This window comes from Trachurus trachurus, assembly GCF_905171665.1.
Source record: "Trachurus trachurus genome assembly, chromosome: 12".
Lineage (NCBI taxonomy): Eukaryota > Metazoa > Chordata > Actinopteri > Carangiformes > Carangidae > Trachurus > Trachurus trachurus.
The window spans coordinates 5,939,955-5,957,223 of NC_139908.1; the positions used below are offsets into that span (position 1 = coordinate 5,939,955).

The 17,269-nt window shown below is 39.9% G+C and overlaps 1 protein-coding gene across 2 annotated transcripts; it reads right to left on the reverse strand.

The window, feature by feature from the left end:
• Positions 1-1,494: 1,494 nt before the first annotated feature.
• cUnh2orf42 (chromosome Un C2orf42 homolog) lies at positions 1,495-16,350 on the reverse strand. 2 transcript variants are annotated; one of them, XM_083983126.1, is made up of 10 exons: positions 16,257-16,350; positions 14,067-14,444; positions 11,242-11,477; positions 9,028-9,602; positions 8,274-8,393; positions 6,015-6,119; positions 5,169-5,276; positions 3,731-3,831; positions 2,914-3,080; positions 1,495-2,091 (listed from the first exon to the last, which is right to left on the reverse strand). In XM_083983126.1, exons 2-10 carry the CDS (start codon positions 14,403-14,405, stop codon positions 1,830-1,832), a joined length of 2,013 nt encoding a protein of 670 aa, XP_083839252.1. In that variant the 5' UTR covers positions 14,406-14,444; positions 16,257-16,350; the 3' UTR covers positions 1,495-1,829. The 2 variants fall into 2 exon arrangements, with proteins under 2 accessions (XP_083839252.1, XP_083839253.1); XM_083983127.1 differs by having other exon boundaries at positions 14,067-14,422; positions 16,257-16,332.
• Between the last annotated feature and the right edge of the window lie 919 nt (positions 16,351-17,269).

Consider the following 17,269-nt stretch of genomic DNA (forward strand, 5'->3'; position numbering starts at 1 on the left):
ACGGAGGAAACTCTCCCTGTCAAAACGTTGCTTGCTGTTCCTTCCAGGAGCAGATTGATGCGTCTCCCCTCCGCTGTGACTGACAGGCAACATAAACACCCCCCCCCGACGTCCTGGGGGCCTGTGAGGGAGGAACGACGAGGGCCTGGGGGGGGCTGGGGTGGGGGGGCTGGCACTGTTTTCCTTTACGCCTACGCCCCTGATGTAGATACACTGTGTGCAAGCTGCTATTCTGAGCGGTGCGTGTATAATTTGGCGTGATGTTCTCACGGCATTAACTTGTAATCTTAATTAATTCATGAACATTTGGACACATTTTGGAAGCGCCGTGTGATGTTTCCAGTGATACATCTCACAGCGAGTGTGTAATGTAATTCCTGCTTTGTGACGATGCCCAGGAGGCAGGAAAGAAAAAAAAAAATAGAAAAAAAAAAAAAAGACACATCAGGGCCAAATCATGAAAATGCAGTTATACACCTCATTTTCCTTCCACGTTGTTAGAACATGTTGTGACACAGAGGACGAGCGAAACCACTCTGATTTTGTCAAAGTGAAGCAGCTTCAATGGACCTTTCACATGTTTCACCTCCTCCTCCAACCGAGTGGAGCTCAGCGAGGCCGAGGCCCAGGAGGACGGCGCCACCTGCTGGTCACACTCAGTACTGACTGAACAAAAAGAGGGAGATTCAAACCACAAACAGAAAACTTTATTTAAATGTCTGTAAATATGTTTTTTTGTGTCCCCTATTGTAAAAAATAAATAAATACTTGATTCTATAAGGGATCTGACACAACTGATAATATCAATTCTCAAAACTATGGTGGCCCTGAGAGCTCAAATGCTACAAAAATGCTACAAAAAGCTTCATCCATCCACGTTTGGATCGGTGTATTGTGTGTAATTTTTGTTCTTGTTGATTATATTGTCTTGCTTGTTTTGTTTTACTTGTGCATTTGTTGTTTGTGAATATGTTGTATTATAAGTATAATGTATTGGTTGTGGTTTGAAATGAATGGAGTTAAATGAAACATGCTACAAAATGTGTGTGAACTGGTTCCAGTGAAAACTAATGCTAACATCCAGGTACAATATGTATTTACTTACATTTTGTTAATTTGTCATTTATATATACTGTATATATTTTACCATTTCTCCTCTTTATCTTTTTTATTTCTCAATTTTATTGACTGATTTATTTATTTTTATTTAGAGTTTAGAGAACTTACACATAAAGTATTAAAAAAAAAGAAATCAGTTTATATGTTTTAATTTTATATATCCATATATCTATGTATCATATCATTAATTAATCATTAAAAACGACCTGAATCTGGATTAACAATAAACAATGACTGGATGTTTGAGCCTTCTCTGCTTTTATTTTGAAGTGGAAAATGGAAGATCTCAACACGTTTTAATCCAATAAACAGTCAAGAGATGCCGTCATCCGTTAAATATTGTTTATTTCAGTCAGTGTATACACGGCAAAACAAACAAATGGAACAAACAGGGAAAAAAAAGGTTTAAACACCTTTAGTTAAAGTTAATTTTTCACGTATGTACGATCAGTCAAAGTCTTTGTTAGATATAAAAAATATATATTTATTTTTTAAAATATACTTCCTTTTGTTTTTGACCGTGTGAATGTGCATAATAATAAGAACGGAGGAAAAGGCATTAATAAGAACACTGATCAATATCATATACTGTATATTATTGGGTATTGATTATCCATACGTTGCATAATAATGTAACAGGGACGTAAGGGTGAGTCACACAGGTATAAATATGAATCCATGGCCATCGATCAATAATCAATGAGAGAGAGTTAAACGATCACCTGCAGGATCTCCACAGCCTTCGTCGTCTGTTTGGTTTGACCCGTGTCCGACTTGGTCCGACCCGCTTTCTCCGCCCCGCTGCCCGTCTTCTCGGCGAGCTCGGGCTGACCGCTCTGCTGGTGGCCGAACTCGAAGCTGATCCTGAGCTCGCCCATGTGGCAGCGAGGCAGCACGTCGGGGATCCACTCAATCACAAACGGACCGGCCTCCTTCTGGTCGACGCCGCCGCCGCCGCCGCCGCCGCTGCCGCTGCCGCCGCCCGGTCCTGTTGGAAACGCAGCAGCAGAGTTAAAGGTTATTATAGTTCAATAAAACAGTGATAAAAATTATTTAGTTAACTGAAACAAAAATTATAGTTTATGAAAAAACTAAAACTTTATGAAAAGTACAATGAACAATCAGAATCCAAAAATATTTAATTGCCAAGAGCAGTAATGTCACTTTACAGCACAACGAACTTGACGTGGTATCAGGTGCAGACACAAAAGGTACAAAATATAGTGATAAAATATAGAAAATAAGAATTAAAATAGAACAAGTTAAGATAGAATAAATTAAAATATTTGGATTTATATACAATAGAATAGAATAAAGATATACAGAATACAGAAAAGTTATTGTGCAAATTGTAACGTTGTAAAACTAACTAAAACTGAATGAAACTTCATTGCAAATAAAATTAGCTAAGATTCTGTTTTCATATGGCTAAAGTTGCAGGAAGAAAACGCCACGGATCAAAATGAGACTATTTCCAGTACGATCCGCCCCCAGGTAGATAAAAGTAAATGTATGGTGATGAGGACTGATGGGAACTTTCGTGGGAAGCAACTAAAAGAGAAAAATCATCACAAATTTGAAAGTTCATCCTCAGAGCTTCTACAAATCACGGCTTTCCTCTTAATAAAAATCTAAATAAAAAACTAAAACTAAGACCAAATCTAAATAGAAACTAAACTAAAACTTGTTAAACTAACAAAAACTAAACTGAAAAACTAAACAAAAATGAAAACTTATGAAAATTTTAAAACTATAATAGCCTTGCACTGCAGAATGAGAGCGGTCGGTCGCCACTCACCGGCTTTGAGGAAGGTGCGCAGCTCCATGGGTCGTATGGCCTGAGGTCGCTCCGTCCTGAATCCGTCCGGCAGCTCCGGCTCCGGCGGCGGCTCGGGGCAACGGAAACGGGAATAAGAGCCGTCGACGTTTCTCACAAAACTCTGAGAGAGTTCGAGAGGAAGCTGGAGAGAGAGAAGGAGATAAATGATGATCTTTTCTACTGGTAGCAACATCTGGACAACACCTGTTTATTCATGCAGTCATCCAATCAGCCAATCACGTGGCAGCAGATACAGGCTTTACATAAACATGTGTATCTTTATTCTCAGTAATGTGCAACATCTGGTTTACACTTTATATGTAAGTGCTCTTGGTCACGACTTCTGCTTCATATACGACCAACATTGAAAATAAATGGAGATTCAAAATGAAAATAAAAGAGGCCATTATTAGTAAATAACTTATATTTTTCTAAGGTTTTGAAAAGTCAAAATTGTTTTGTATTTGTAAAATATTTTTTATTAGTAGTATTTTGTTTTATTGATTGATTTATTTTTGGTTTTCATTTATTTAATTCTGTAATTTATTGTATTATGTCTTGATTGTCACGTATGAGTGTCTGGACCCCAGGAAGAATAGTCCTTACCAAGGTGAGGATTAATGGGGATCCATAATAAAACTAAACTAAACTTCTGCACCTGCAGGACTTCGTTTCCTGCAACTGGTGAAATCTTCTCAATTATCCTCTAAATAAATAAATACTAAAAAGTAAATAAATAAACCACAACAGGATTTTGAAACAGTTTTTGTTGTTTTTTTGTTTTTTTTTTACCTCTGGAGTGTCGAAGATGCGTTTGACCTGCATGACGTTGGTGATGTGCCAGGTGTACTTGGAGAAGGAGCCGAGGGGAAGTCCGTCGTTTCTCACAAATGCTGTCGGAGACACAGAGAAGGGATGAGAAGAGCAGAAGCCATGTTTGTAGTTTTTCTTTTTTTTTAATCCAGTGAGTTCAAACCCCAATAAAAACACAGATACACACTAGGGATGTCACAAGTACTTGTTTTCACAATTAATCGCAGTATTAAATGCCACAATTAATTAATCGCAAAGGTTCCTAAATGCCGTCAGTTTCCAAAAAAGATTATGTTGGAACCACGTCAGTGCAACACGCACGGAACGAAAACAAAGTTAACCACCTGGCTTTCTACGCCAGAGTAAAGGCGTAAATACACAGTAACTTGGTTAAATTACGTTAATGTCAATTTTCCTAATGTAACATTGAACTGATAGGAATTTAAATGTTAGCACGTCATATGTAAGAAAAAAAAAACTTAAAACATTTGAATACTTCAAATATTTTCTCTGAAGAATTAACTCATTGAGTGCCAACCACGTAATTTCTCGTTTTTCGTTCCCATGCGTTGAGTGCCGAAAACGTAATTTTACGTTTTTTGCTTTTTTTTTAAATTATGAAAATAGACACTTTAATACACATTATATGTAAATTTGGGGACTCTACAACGAGGAGAACTGAAATAGATGACGATCAAAGTCACATGACAGCTCATGATCTGGAAGTTTTTATCATAACTCGGCTTCTGCAAACGAGTTCTGCATGCAGATGCAGCGCAGCTCTGCTCTCTATTGTTGTTTAGTGGCGCCCCCCCCGCCCCCGATGGTGGTTTTGTGAATAGAACAACAACTGTTGTATATATTTATCTTATACGAGCCCTTTGATCCAGAAATGCGAGTGTCAGAAGAGCGACAGACACAAACAGCGCACCTTTCATAAAAGACGCTCTATCTCCTTTTCTAGAAAAAAAGGAGGGATTTTGGTGAAACCCAGCCATGTTTAGCTTGACTTTTCTCAGGAACAGAGGCACGTAGAAACAAACGGTTTGTGGTCATTTGAAGCATAAAGTTAAACCTTTCAATTGAGCCACAGTATGTGTTGGTGGCAATAATATAGAATACACTGTGGCTCTACATAAAAAGTCAAAAATGGTCTAAATTGCCGGTACACTTGACTAAAACTTTGGAAAGGAGCGCGGCACTCAATGAGTTAATAATTGGTCCTATATTAATAGATATTTTAAATAATTTGTTTATATAATTAGTAATGCAATTATATTTTGACTATATTTGATTTTACACATTCATAGTGTTTCTTGAATATAATAATCGTGATAATCGTGATTAATTCTCTGACAATAATCATACCAAGAAAATCTATACGCACACATGTGAGAAGAAACGACCGTTGACCGACCTGTGGTGAAGTTGGGCAGCCTCCTCTTCTTGGACCCGAGCGACAGGCGATGCTGCAGAGCGTTGAAGAACTCCTGAGGAATGTGGTAGATCAGAGGCTGTGGTTTCCCTGGCAACAAACGACAACAGGTGTTAGTGTCGACCTTTAACTTCTTGCACACATCAACATCAACACACATGCATATGTGACCCGTTCTATCAAAATGAGTCGGAAGTCGCAACGTTCTATTTTTAGATAATCAGCTGATAACGTGGAAAACCCATAGAAAATCAAAAAAAAAAGTTTTACCCTAATTTCAAAGCAATGACATTCAAAAACAATCTCCCAAAGTTTCACAGTCCAGATAATTGAGCGAAAGCACGTAAATGATGATTAAAGTTGACTTGCAACTTAAACCCTCTGAAAATGAGTGTTGCTTCGGTGCAAAACATGAAATATCTCCTGAACCGTTCATGATAGAGACGAGCTGTAAACTGCATCTGAATCGCGGGATTCTCCGCTTTCCGACGGTCATTGAATGGTGCATCTATCACAACAAGGGACTGTATAGGGTGCGTGTAATCACGTGGTACAGGAACAGATGCCAGAGTCACTGGCAAAAACTTTAACTGCAATTTTCTCAGGTTTTAGAACGGAATAAGAGAGTGAAAGATCGTAATTCAACAATGGCCACATCTCGAAAACCATCAAATGTATGACTCTGACTATGGTATCATTTTAAAGCTTATTTTCTAATCTTTCCATTGATACCAAAATCTCAACTTTGAAATTTGGGTCACTGTGACTCATTTCGATGGATCGGGTCACATATATACATTTGCACATGTGGATGTGTTTTAGCTTTACCGTCAAACTGGTAGTGCATCGTCTGGTGGATCCTCTCAGTGACGCTCGCCAACCACTGATGGAAACCCAGCGTCACAGTCCGCTCATCCACAGCCTGAGAGCTCCCTAACGCACACACACACACACACACACACACACACACACACACACACACACACACACACACACACACACACACACACACACACACACACACACACACACACACACACACTGATTAGACACAAACATCATAACAATAAAGAGAGGAGGCTCTGATTGGCTGACTGTTTTCCTAAGTGATCCAATACAAAACACAGCAGATTTCAGAATAAAACACTCAGAGAAACCAAATCCTGGGGGCGGGGCTTTGTTTGTGACATCACAAAGTGACAGGAAGTCCCGACGGCTGGTTTTAAGGTTCAGTTTGTGCATTTCTCTGTGGACTGAGGCTTTCACTGTATTAATATAGAACCTAGAGCTGCTTTATAATCACACTACACATGGACATCTACCTTTATACTGTATGGAGCTTTAACACAAACATCTACCTTTATACTGTATGGAGCTTTAATACAAACATCTACCTTTATACTGTATGGAGCTTTAACACAAACATCTACCTTTATACTGTATGGAGCTTTAATACAAACATCTACCTTTATACTGTATGGAGCTTTAACACAAACATCTACCTTTATACCGTATGGAGCTTTAACACAAACATCTACCTTTATACCGTATGGAGATTTAACACAAACATCTACCTTTATACCGTATGGAGCTTTAACACAAACATCTACCTTTATACTGTATGGAGCTTTAACACAAACATCTACCTTTATACTGTATGGAGCTTTAACACAAACATCTACCTTTATACCGTATGGAGCTTTAACACAAACATCTACCTTTATACCGTATGGAGCTTTAACACAAACATCTACCTTTATACTGTATGGAGCTTTAACACAAACATCTACCTTTATACTGTATGGAGCTTTAATACAAACATCTACCTTTATACTGTATGGAGCTTTAATACAAACATCTACCTTTATACTGTATGGAGCTTTAACACAAACATCTACCTTTATGCTGTATGGAGCTTTAATACAAACATCGACCTTTATTTTGAAGGAGCTTTAATACAAACATCTACCTTTATACTGTATGGAGCTTTAATATAAACATCTACCTTTATACCGTATGGAGCTTTAACACAAACATCTACCTTTATACTGTATGGAGCTTTAATACAAACATCTACCTTTATACTGTATGGAGCTTTAATACAAACATCTACCTTTATACTGTATGGAGCTTTAACACAAACATCTACCTTTATGCTGTATGGAGCTTTAATACAAACATCGACCTTTATTTTGAAGGAGCTTTAATACAAACATATACCTTTATACCGTATGGAGCTTTAACACAAACATCTACCTTTATACTGTATGGAGCTTTAATACAAACATCTACCTTTATACTGTATGGAGCTTTAACACAAACATCTACCTTTATACTGTATGGAGCTTTAACACAAACATCTACCTTTATACTGTATGGAGCTTTAATACAAACATCTACCTTTATACTGTATGGAGCTTTAATACAAACATCTACCTTTATACTGTATGGAGCTTTAACACAAACATCTACCTTTATGCTGTATGGAGCTTTAATACAAACATCGACCTTTATTTTGAAGGAGCTTTAATACAAACATCTACCTTTATACTGTATGGAGCTTTAATATAAACATCTACCTTTATACCGTATGGAGCTTTAACACAAACATCTACCTTTATACTGTATGGAGCTTTAATACAAACATCTACCTTTATACTGTATGGAGCTTTAATACAAACATCTACCTTTATACTGTATGGAGCTTTAACACAAACATCTACCTTTATGCTGTATGGAGCTTTAATACAAACATCGACCTTTATTTTGAAGGAGCTTTAATACAAACATCTACCTTTATACCGTATGGAGCTTTAACACAAACATCTACCTTTATACTGTATGGAGCTTTAACACAAACATCTACCTTTATACCGTATGGAGCTTTGATAGGAGGCTGCAAAGAGGCCCGAGATGAGAAGAACGACAGATTTGGGAAAAGATAAGACCAGGAAGAGAGAGAGAGAGAGAGAGAGAGAGAGAGAGAGAGAGAGGGAAGAGAGGACAAACATGGAGGACATACTCTTCTGTGATCAATTAATTACCCTCCAGGAGGTGTAATGATGATGATAATAAAAGACCACACACCAGAGAGCGAGTCGTCCAGACGAAGCTTCTTCACTTTGTGGTGGGAGTTGACTGGTTCGGTCTGATGCACGAGTTTCTCACTGGGACCAGTTACTCTGCTGGGAGGATTGGGCTGCACATCTGAGAGAGAGACAGAGAGAGAGATGGAGAGACAAGAGTCAACCAGATAATACATGAGAGGAAAAGTCTGACATGTTGGGACACATGGATCAAGTAGATCTGCATAATTAGCCTAGCTTAGCATCAAGGAAACTGCAGACTTTCATTTATTGTTCCCTCCAAATGTGAATGTTTTTACTTTTCACACTAACTTGGATTCATTTTAAAAGATCAATGCGAATGGGAATATTTAAAGGGATAGTTCAACATTTTGGCAAATTGGCCCATTGCCATAATCCCTATAGTCGTGCATCAGCGGTTTCGCATGAATTTCCCTCTAAAACAACTCTGTGTGGTAACGTTGTGTTATTATCTCATAGCGTGGTGAATGTGCAGGTCACAACTTGTCCACCAGAGCGTTTTGGAGTTGTTGGATTGTGTATTTGATGAGTTTGATGAGGGAAACCAAGAAATCCCATGAGCCTCCGTAGCGTAGCTCTGAGCAGCTCACGGCTCTGCTCCGCCGTTCTAAAAATAGCTTGCACCGACAATTAAAGGTAACGAACCTACTGCTACGACTATAGGGATTATGGCAATGGGCCACTTTGACAAAATGTTGAACTATCCCTTTAATCCCAGTGTAAAGTGACTGTACCACTGTCGCTGTAGCTGATGAAAGCAGCGAACTCTGAGGCCAGTTTCTCGTCGCTGGCGAAGGCACAGACGCAGGCGTAGAAGTGGAGACACGGCTGTGGCGCCGCCGCCGCTCCATCAGCACCGGGAGGTTTACTCCTCCGGCCGCCGCCGCCGCCGCTGCTGCTGCTGGTCGCCTGGCAACTGCAGTGGAAGACGCCATGTTGTTGCTGCTGCTGCTGCGTCGTCGTCTCCCTGCTCCTCCTCTCGGTCTTCGACGCCTCCATCCCGCCGGCGCCGACCGTGAGGTGCAGCAGCCCCAGAGGATGATGGGAGTCGGTGTGGCACTTCACCACCAGCGTTTCCTTGGAGACGCGCTGCACCAGCGGCCCCGGGGACTCGGTGGCGAGCCGCCACAGCTCCTCCCGCGCCTGGACGGAGGCGTGCAGCCCCTCCAGCACGGAGCTCTTCAGGGTCAGCGGCGTCGCTCGGCTCTGACACTCGATGGCCTGTTTGATGTGGACGCAGAGGCTGTCCGCCTGTTTGGAGGCGTCCGCCGCCGCCGCCGCCACGGGGTCCGCCTCGCTCTGATTGGACCTTTGAATAGGGTTGCAAAGGGGCGGAAAATTTCCAGTAAATTCCCGGTAAATTTCCAGAAACTTTCCATGGAAAGTTAAGGTGGGGAATTTTGGAAATTGGGGGTAATTTAAACAAACTGTATCATATCTAGGGTTGCAAAGGGGTGGACGATTTCCAGTAAATTTCCAGAAACTTTCCATGGGAAGTTAAACTGAGGAATTTTGGAAATATTCCAAATTGGAAACTTTCCATGGGAATTATGGGAATTATTGGGACTTTATGGGAATTAACTGGAAATTGGGGGTAATTTAAACAGACTGTATCATATCTAGGGTTGCAAAGGGGTGGAAAATTCCCGGTAAATTTCCAGAAACTTTCCATGGGAAGTTAAGGTGGGAAGTTAAGGTGGGGAATTTTGGAAATATTCCAAATTGGAAACTTTCCATGGGAATTTTTGGGAATTTATGGGAATTCACTGGAAATTGGGGGTAATTTAAACAGACTGTATCATATCTAGGGTTGCAAAGGGGTGGAAAATTTCCAGAAACTTTCCATGAGAAGTTAAGGTGGGGAATTTTGGAAATATTCCAAATTGGAAACTTTCCATGGGAATTATGGGAATTAACTAGAAATTGGGGGTAATTTAAACAAACTGTATCATATCTAGGGTTGCAAAGGGGCGGAAAATTTCCAGTAAATTTCCAGAAACTTTCCATGGGAAGTTAAGGTGGGAAGTTAAGGTGGGGAATTTTGGAAATATTCCAAATTGGAAACTTTCCATGGGAATTTTTGGGAATTTATGGGAATTCACTGGAAATTGGGGGTAATTTAAACAGACTGTATCATATCTAGGGTTGCAAAGGGGTGGAAAATTTCCAGAAACTTTCCATGAGAAGTTAAGCTGGGGAATTTTGGAAATATTCCAAATTGGAAACTTTCCATGGGTATTATTGGGACTTTATGGGAATTAACTGGAAATTGAGGATAATTTACACAAACTGTATCATATCTAGGGATGCAAAGGTGCGGAAAATTTCCAGTAAATTTCCAGAAACTTTCCATGGAAAGTTAAGGTGGGGAATTTTGGAAATATTTCAAATTGGAAACTTTCCATGGGAATTACGGGAATTTGGGGGAATTAACTGGAAATTGGGGGTAATTTAAACAAACTGTATCAGATCTAGGGTTGCAAAGGGGTGGAAATTTCCAGTAAATTTCCAGAAACTTTCCATGGGAAGTTAAACTGGGGAATTTTGGAAATATTCCAAATTGGATACTTTCCATGGGAATTTATGGGAATTAACTGGAAATTGGGGGTAATTTAAACAAGCTGTATCATATCTAGGGTTGCAAAGGGGCAGAAAATGTCCAGTAAATTCCCAGTAAATTTCCAGAAACTTTCCATGGGAAGTTAAGGTGGGGAATTTATGAAATATTCCAAATTGGAAACTTTCCATGGGAATTATGGGAATTTATGTGAATTAACTGGAAATTGGGGGTAATTTAAACAAACGGTATCATATCTAAACATAAATGTAAATATTTTTGTTTTGTCATAAGCAGACATCCATGCAAAATAATACAATTAAAAAAAAAGACATTTCAACAGATTTATTTGTGAGTAGAACTGAAAATTCCCAGAATTTTGCAACCCTACCTTTGACCCTGTCTGCAAGAGGGCAGGAAGCAGCGGCCCAGGTTGATGCGTGTTAGCAGCGTGGCGCCGTCACCGGTCGCTATGGCGGTGTCGGTGGGGACCAGCTCCACGAAGCCCAGCTGCGTCGCCGTGGCGCCTCGTCCTCGGTGACACACTGAAAACACCTGGACTCCTCCTCCTCCTCCTCCTCCTCCCTCGCGCTCCTTCCCGCCTCTCTCCTCGCTGTCGATGATCACCTTCATAGAAATATATAAGAAGACTAGATGACTCACCCGCCGCTACTGCTCGATGACACGGCGTAGCCACACGGCAGCCATCTTGGGAAGGGCAACTCTCTCCCTCAGAGCATTAAGCCTATGGTGCCTGTTCTGCTATAACGACCAGAACTTGCTCAGTTTTTGTCCGATTTCCAAACGGTTTGATTATTTATTAACGTTTATGCAGTTATGATGCAGCATACTTAAAATCACGGATAATTTTAATCATGTACTTTTTTAATAAAAGTAACATTATGCAAATAGTTAAAGGGACAACGAGGAGTTTGTATTGGTTATAAAAAAAAGTCTCACCTTAATGTGGATGAATCTACGCTACCCACACTTGTTAATGGCTCCATTTTCGATCAATATATCGTTTTGTCTCTATCGTTATTTTAAATAATGGTGGAAATGCTGGGCGAGCCGACCAGCGTTTCCTTACTTTCGGTTTCGCGGACGCTGCCCGGCGGGTCATGGGAATAACGCCGCCGAGTCGCCGTTTATGGTCGGAACTACGACGGTATCTGATCGTCTTCGAACCTCCGACTTTAATTCTTGATGAATGAAAACATTCTGGGCAAGACGTCCTTCTTGCGCCGGTCCAAGAATTTCACGGTGCGCGCGGAGGCTCATGGTAAATTACTAAATGTAGTATGAGAACACTTCGCTTTCCAAAACTCCTTGTTGTCCCTTTAAAGTAATAGCTACATACTGATTTATTTTTCACAGAGTTTGTCATGTTCTGTGTGAGCATTGCCTGTATTTGTGTTGTTTTTCTCCGCCCATTGGTGTTTGGCAGTGGGTCATTACCTTATATTTAATTTAAGCTTTTATTTTGAAAGGTAGTTTTGGTCACATGACAGTGTGCAGCGTATGAGCGGGAAATGCATAGCTTTTACATGCGGTCTGCTTGCAGCTCCAGCTATTATCTTTTTCCTCCCGCTGCTTGTGTCTAGGAAATTATCGCTTGTGAGTATTGTTCACAATTTTTAGTTAATTATGTCGTTACACAGATTCCAGTAGTGCATTGTAAATATTGAAATATTATATACGGTAAATGTGCATGTAAATCATGCTAATGCTAAGCTAACAACTAGCCTACAGCTATTTGCATTATCATTCCTGTGAATGTATTATGTCAGTTTAGTGACAATACAGTAATTGTTATTTTTCTGTATCATTTCAGTTTTAGACCTCAGTAAAGGCCCTTCAACTTAATTCCCGCCTCTGAGTTTCTCTTGGAGCTTGTTCGCTATCTGTCAATTTGTGTATAGAGTGCTGAAGCGGAAGCAGGAAGTAACGGCGCCATGGGTCCTCAATTCAAAAAAAGTCTCCATAGAAATGAATGGGACTCCAAGATTTATTTCGTGATCCGTTTGAATTGTGCCATGAGAAAAAAATATGTCCTCTACCTGTTTAAAACATCACGTTTCGTGCCGAGAAATCAGCAGTTTGTTGTAAACCTATTGTAAAATAAAATTCCGAAGAGTCCGTAACCAGAAAGACTACAGGTTGCGTAGGTGACGTCACACACCAGATGCCGCCCTTTCCTGTGTCAGTTGGTGACGTATTTTTTGTGGGACACAGATCTGTAGTCCGCAGAGCGTCGTCACACAAAATACATTCTTCTGTTGCCGTTTTACGATAAACTGTTGATTTCTCAGCATGAAACTTGATGTTTTAAACAGGTAGAGGACATATTTTTTTGTCATGGCGCAATTCAAACGGATCACGAAATAAATCTTGGAGTCCCGTTCATTTCTATGGAGACTTTTTTCGAATTGAGGACCCATGGCGCCGTTACTTCCTGCTTCCGCTTCGGCACTCTATAGTCACACACTGAGGACAGAATAGAGTTATGAATAGTTTTTTTAGTGAAGATGACTGGATCACCTATCTACTGCACTGTAACTGCAGCCAGAGTCAGAGCAAGTTGCCCGTTCCATTATGGCCGACTGTGAGCTACGCCTGCACGTAGTCCGATCCGATCCACCCCGTTAATATAATACATCCATGGATCCACCCCCTTGACAGGGTTCCTACAGCTTAAGCCAAGTTAAATTTAAGACTTTTTAAGACTTTTTTAAAGCCACTTGAAATGAAATTTAAGACCGCCTTCATAATAAACACAAATGCAGAAAAAAGAAAAAAAAACACCACATCAATTACATAGGGTTAGGGACAATTTTACCCACTTTCCTATGTGATCCAATGTAAAGTGACTGCTACATGAACATTGGATAGTGTCTCTTTCCAGCTGTCCTTTCAAAATAAATGCATAAAAAGTCAGGAAAAAAAAAAAACACTGACTCGGGAGCTGTTGGCGGTGAGAAATTTAGTGTTGACGGCCGCCACTAAAACTTCTCTATGTCAGAATATTACCAATTATTTTGAGATTTGAGACTAATTACAACCATAAAATACCACTCACCATGTGTTAACATTTTTAAGACTTTTGAAAAATTGATTTAAATTAAATTTAATGCCAATTAAGGCCTTGTTTTTAGATTACTGAATTCAATGCCTTTTAAGACTTTTTAAGGATCCGTAAGAACCCTGCTTGATCACCTTCACCACCTCCACCGTGCACTTCTTCCCGTTCCTGCCGCCGGCCGTGGCGTTCCTGAGCGACACGCCGCACGCCTTGTTCTTGCAGCTGAGGCCGCGGGTGCCGTTGTAGACGCCGCACTGGGGACACTTGCGGATGCCGCGCAGGGTGGCGCGCCCCAGGTTGGAGAGGAAGGCCGGGGTGGTGGACGCCGCCGTCGTTGTGGTGGTCGTGGTCGTGGTCGTCGTCTTTCGGCCGTCTCGCTGTTTCGCCGCCAGGTTGGTCTGAGCGGCGGCGGACGAGACCAGAGAGGAGGAGGAAGAGGAGGAAGAAGAGGACGCCGTCACCTCAGCCTCCATCCTGGGGCTCAGATCAGCTGCAGACGACGAGATTCAAGTCTTCACAGAGAAGGAAAGAAAAAAGATAAAGAAAACATAACCATCAGGGTTTCTGTTGTAGAAATAAACTTTTTCCATCTGAATTGTAGAAAAATACTTATAACAAACGTTTCAAATCAGTTTTGAACATTTTATCATCGTCCTGCTTTGAAGATCCAGTTTTTCTAATTCTGCAGAAACAGCTGATCTGTTCAGCCTTGTTTTAAAGTTACGTTTTTTATTTATTCCTCATGATTTTTGTGGCTTTTATTGTTGTTTTATTTCTTGACATGTTCTGGATTTCATTGTGTTTGTGTTTCCCAACATTTTTTGTATAAGCTCACTAGAGCTGCAACAATTAATCAACTAATGGAACAATAATCGATTATTAAATTAATTGTCAACTATTTTGATAATCGAATAATCGGTTTGAGTAGTTTTTTAAGAAAAAAAAAAGTCCAAATTCTCTGATTTCAGCTTCTTAAATGTGAATATTTCTGGTTTCTTTGTTCCTTTATGACAATAAACTGAGTCTATCTTTGGTTTGTGGACAAAACAAGACATTTGAGGACGTCGTCTTGTAGTTTGGGAAACACTGATTGATATTTTTGAACATTTTTGAACATTTTATTGACCAAACAACTAATCGATTAATCGTTTAAATAATCAACAGATTAAACGGTAATGAAAACAATCGTTAGTTGCAACCCTAAAGCTTAACATTGTTGTTTAACTCACATCCGTACCTCAGGATGCCACTGGATACGAACATGTCAAAGGGTCTGTAGTTGTTTTGCATCAGTTTGAAGATGGTTTTTTTTTGTCTTTTTGTGGTTGTCTTGCATCATTTAGTGTCTCTTTGTTTTCTTCTTTGTTTTGTCTCTTTCTGTGAAATCCAGGGACCCCTGACCTCTGACCCTTTGGGCCTCTGAGTCCAGTGGGTGAAGCAGGTCCTTTCATTAGCCCGTTCATGGGTTCAGCTTCTGACTGAGACTGACACACTTTTATTTTAGCACTTTATTCTACTTTATTTAGCAGTGTTTCTATGATTTTTGTCCAATCTGCTGCTGTTTATGCTGTATTGTTTAATTTTAATTTTCATCTCTTTGCGTTCATTTATACATCATTTGTAGAAAACATACTCAGGTCCTTTACTTTCATAAAAAAAAAACGTATTAGTATCTCATTAAATGGTAATAAATCTTTGAGCATCTTTGTATTTTTGAGCTGAAACTGAGACAAAACTGAGACAACAATCCTAGATTTAATAGGCAATAATTGATTATAAAAGAAAGGAATCTGCACGTAAATAAACCACGAAAATAATCATGAGTTGCTGTGGTGAAGCATCACAGTTCAGACACTTTTGCAATATGAATATTAGTTTTGAAAATATTTATACTTTTAAAATGGATATAGCAGAGTAGACAGTAGAAATATCTCACTAAAATGTCTCCTAAAATGCAGTATTTTATTAAATTACTTTCCACCATTGATATTAAATGTGTATTTTATTGCTTAATGATTGTCATCACTGCCATATTAGTGTACAGTGAGTCTGTGTGTTAGTGCATGCATGCAAACTAATTTCCTGCAGGAATAATCATAAAGCTGAAGCCAAAATATGTATTTTAAAAAATATATAATCATGTTATTAAACTTTAATTAACGCCCTGCTGCCCTCTTTAAGTTTTGCTAACAATTTGACCGCATTAAAAAACGACATGAACGTGTCTGCAGATGTGAATAAACCGCAGCCACGACTCCACTCGTGACCAAACCGTTGTGGGTTTTTTTTTTTTTTTTTTTTTTTTAATCAAATGTTCAAACTACCTGTGTTCAGCTTCTGTTTGGTCAAATCCAGCTCCTCTCTGGCTCCAAAACCGTCTCGACCGTCGCCATTGCTCCTTACATCCCGACAACCGCATTGCGCCTGTAACGACACTCCTGATTGGTCGGAGAGCGTCACGTGATGAAGGAGGGGGGGAAACGGGTGGGGCGCGTGCTCTGGCGGCGGTGCATCATGGGAAGTGTAGTTCTTGTACAGGAATCGATTTAAAACGAGGGGAAAATGAGAATTTAAAGGGATAGTTCACTCAAAATTAAAATTTCACTCATTATCTAATCACCCTCGTGTGGACTAAGGGCTGGGAGAAGTTTCAGAGTCCTCCGTGGCTTCTCTCTCTGAGTTACAGCGGGGCTCCGTGCAGCGCTGCATGTCCATAGACGGTTGCAAATGGATACCACTAACAAAAAGACACACCAAAAAACATCCAAATACCTCCATAGTGCTCGTATATAATGTCCGTCTTGTATTGAAGCCCCGAAATGCAAAATTGTTACGAAAAAATTTAAATAAGTCGGCGGGCGCAAATCGCGCGAGATTTGGATGAACCGGGAAGAGGAGCTTCCGTTACAAACAAGCTTGAAATATAGACTTATTTAATTTTTTTCGGAACAATTTTGCATTTCGGGGCTTCAATACAAGTCGGACATTACATACGATCAGCATGGAGGTATTTGGATGTTTTTTGGTGTGTCTTTTTGTTCAGAAGACAGTTGGTATCCATTTGCAACCGTTATATGGACATGCACTGCTACGCCGAGACCCCCTGTAACTCAGAGAAGCCACGGAGGACTCTGAAACTTCTCCCAGCCCTTAGTCCACATGAGGGGGAGGAGATAATGAGTGCAATTTGAAATTTGGGTGAACTATTCTTTTAAGTTTCCAACTGAACATAATGTTCTTCAAAATAAAAATGATGATTAGAGATAGAAAAATTTTAGTTTGAAAGTGTTTTGAAACAATTTAGAGCCGTTTGAAACACTTCCAGTTTTAGGAGTAG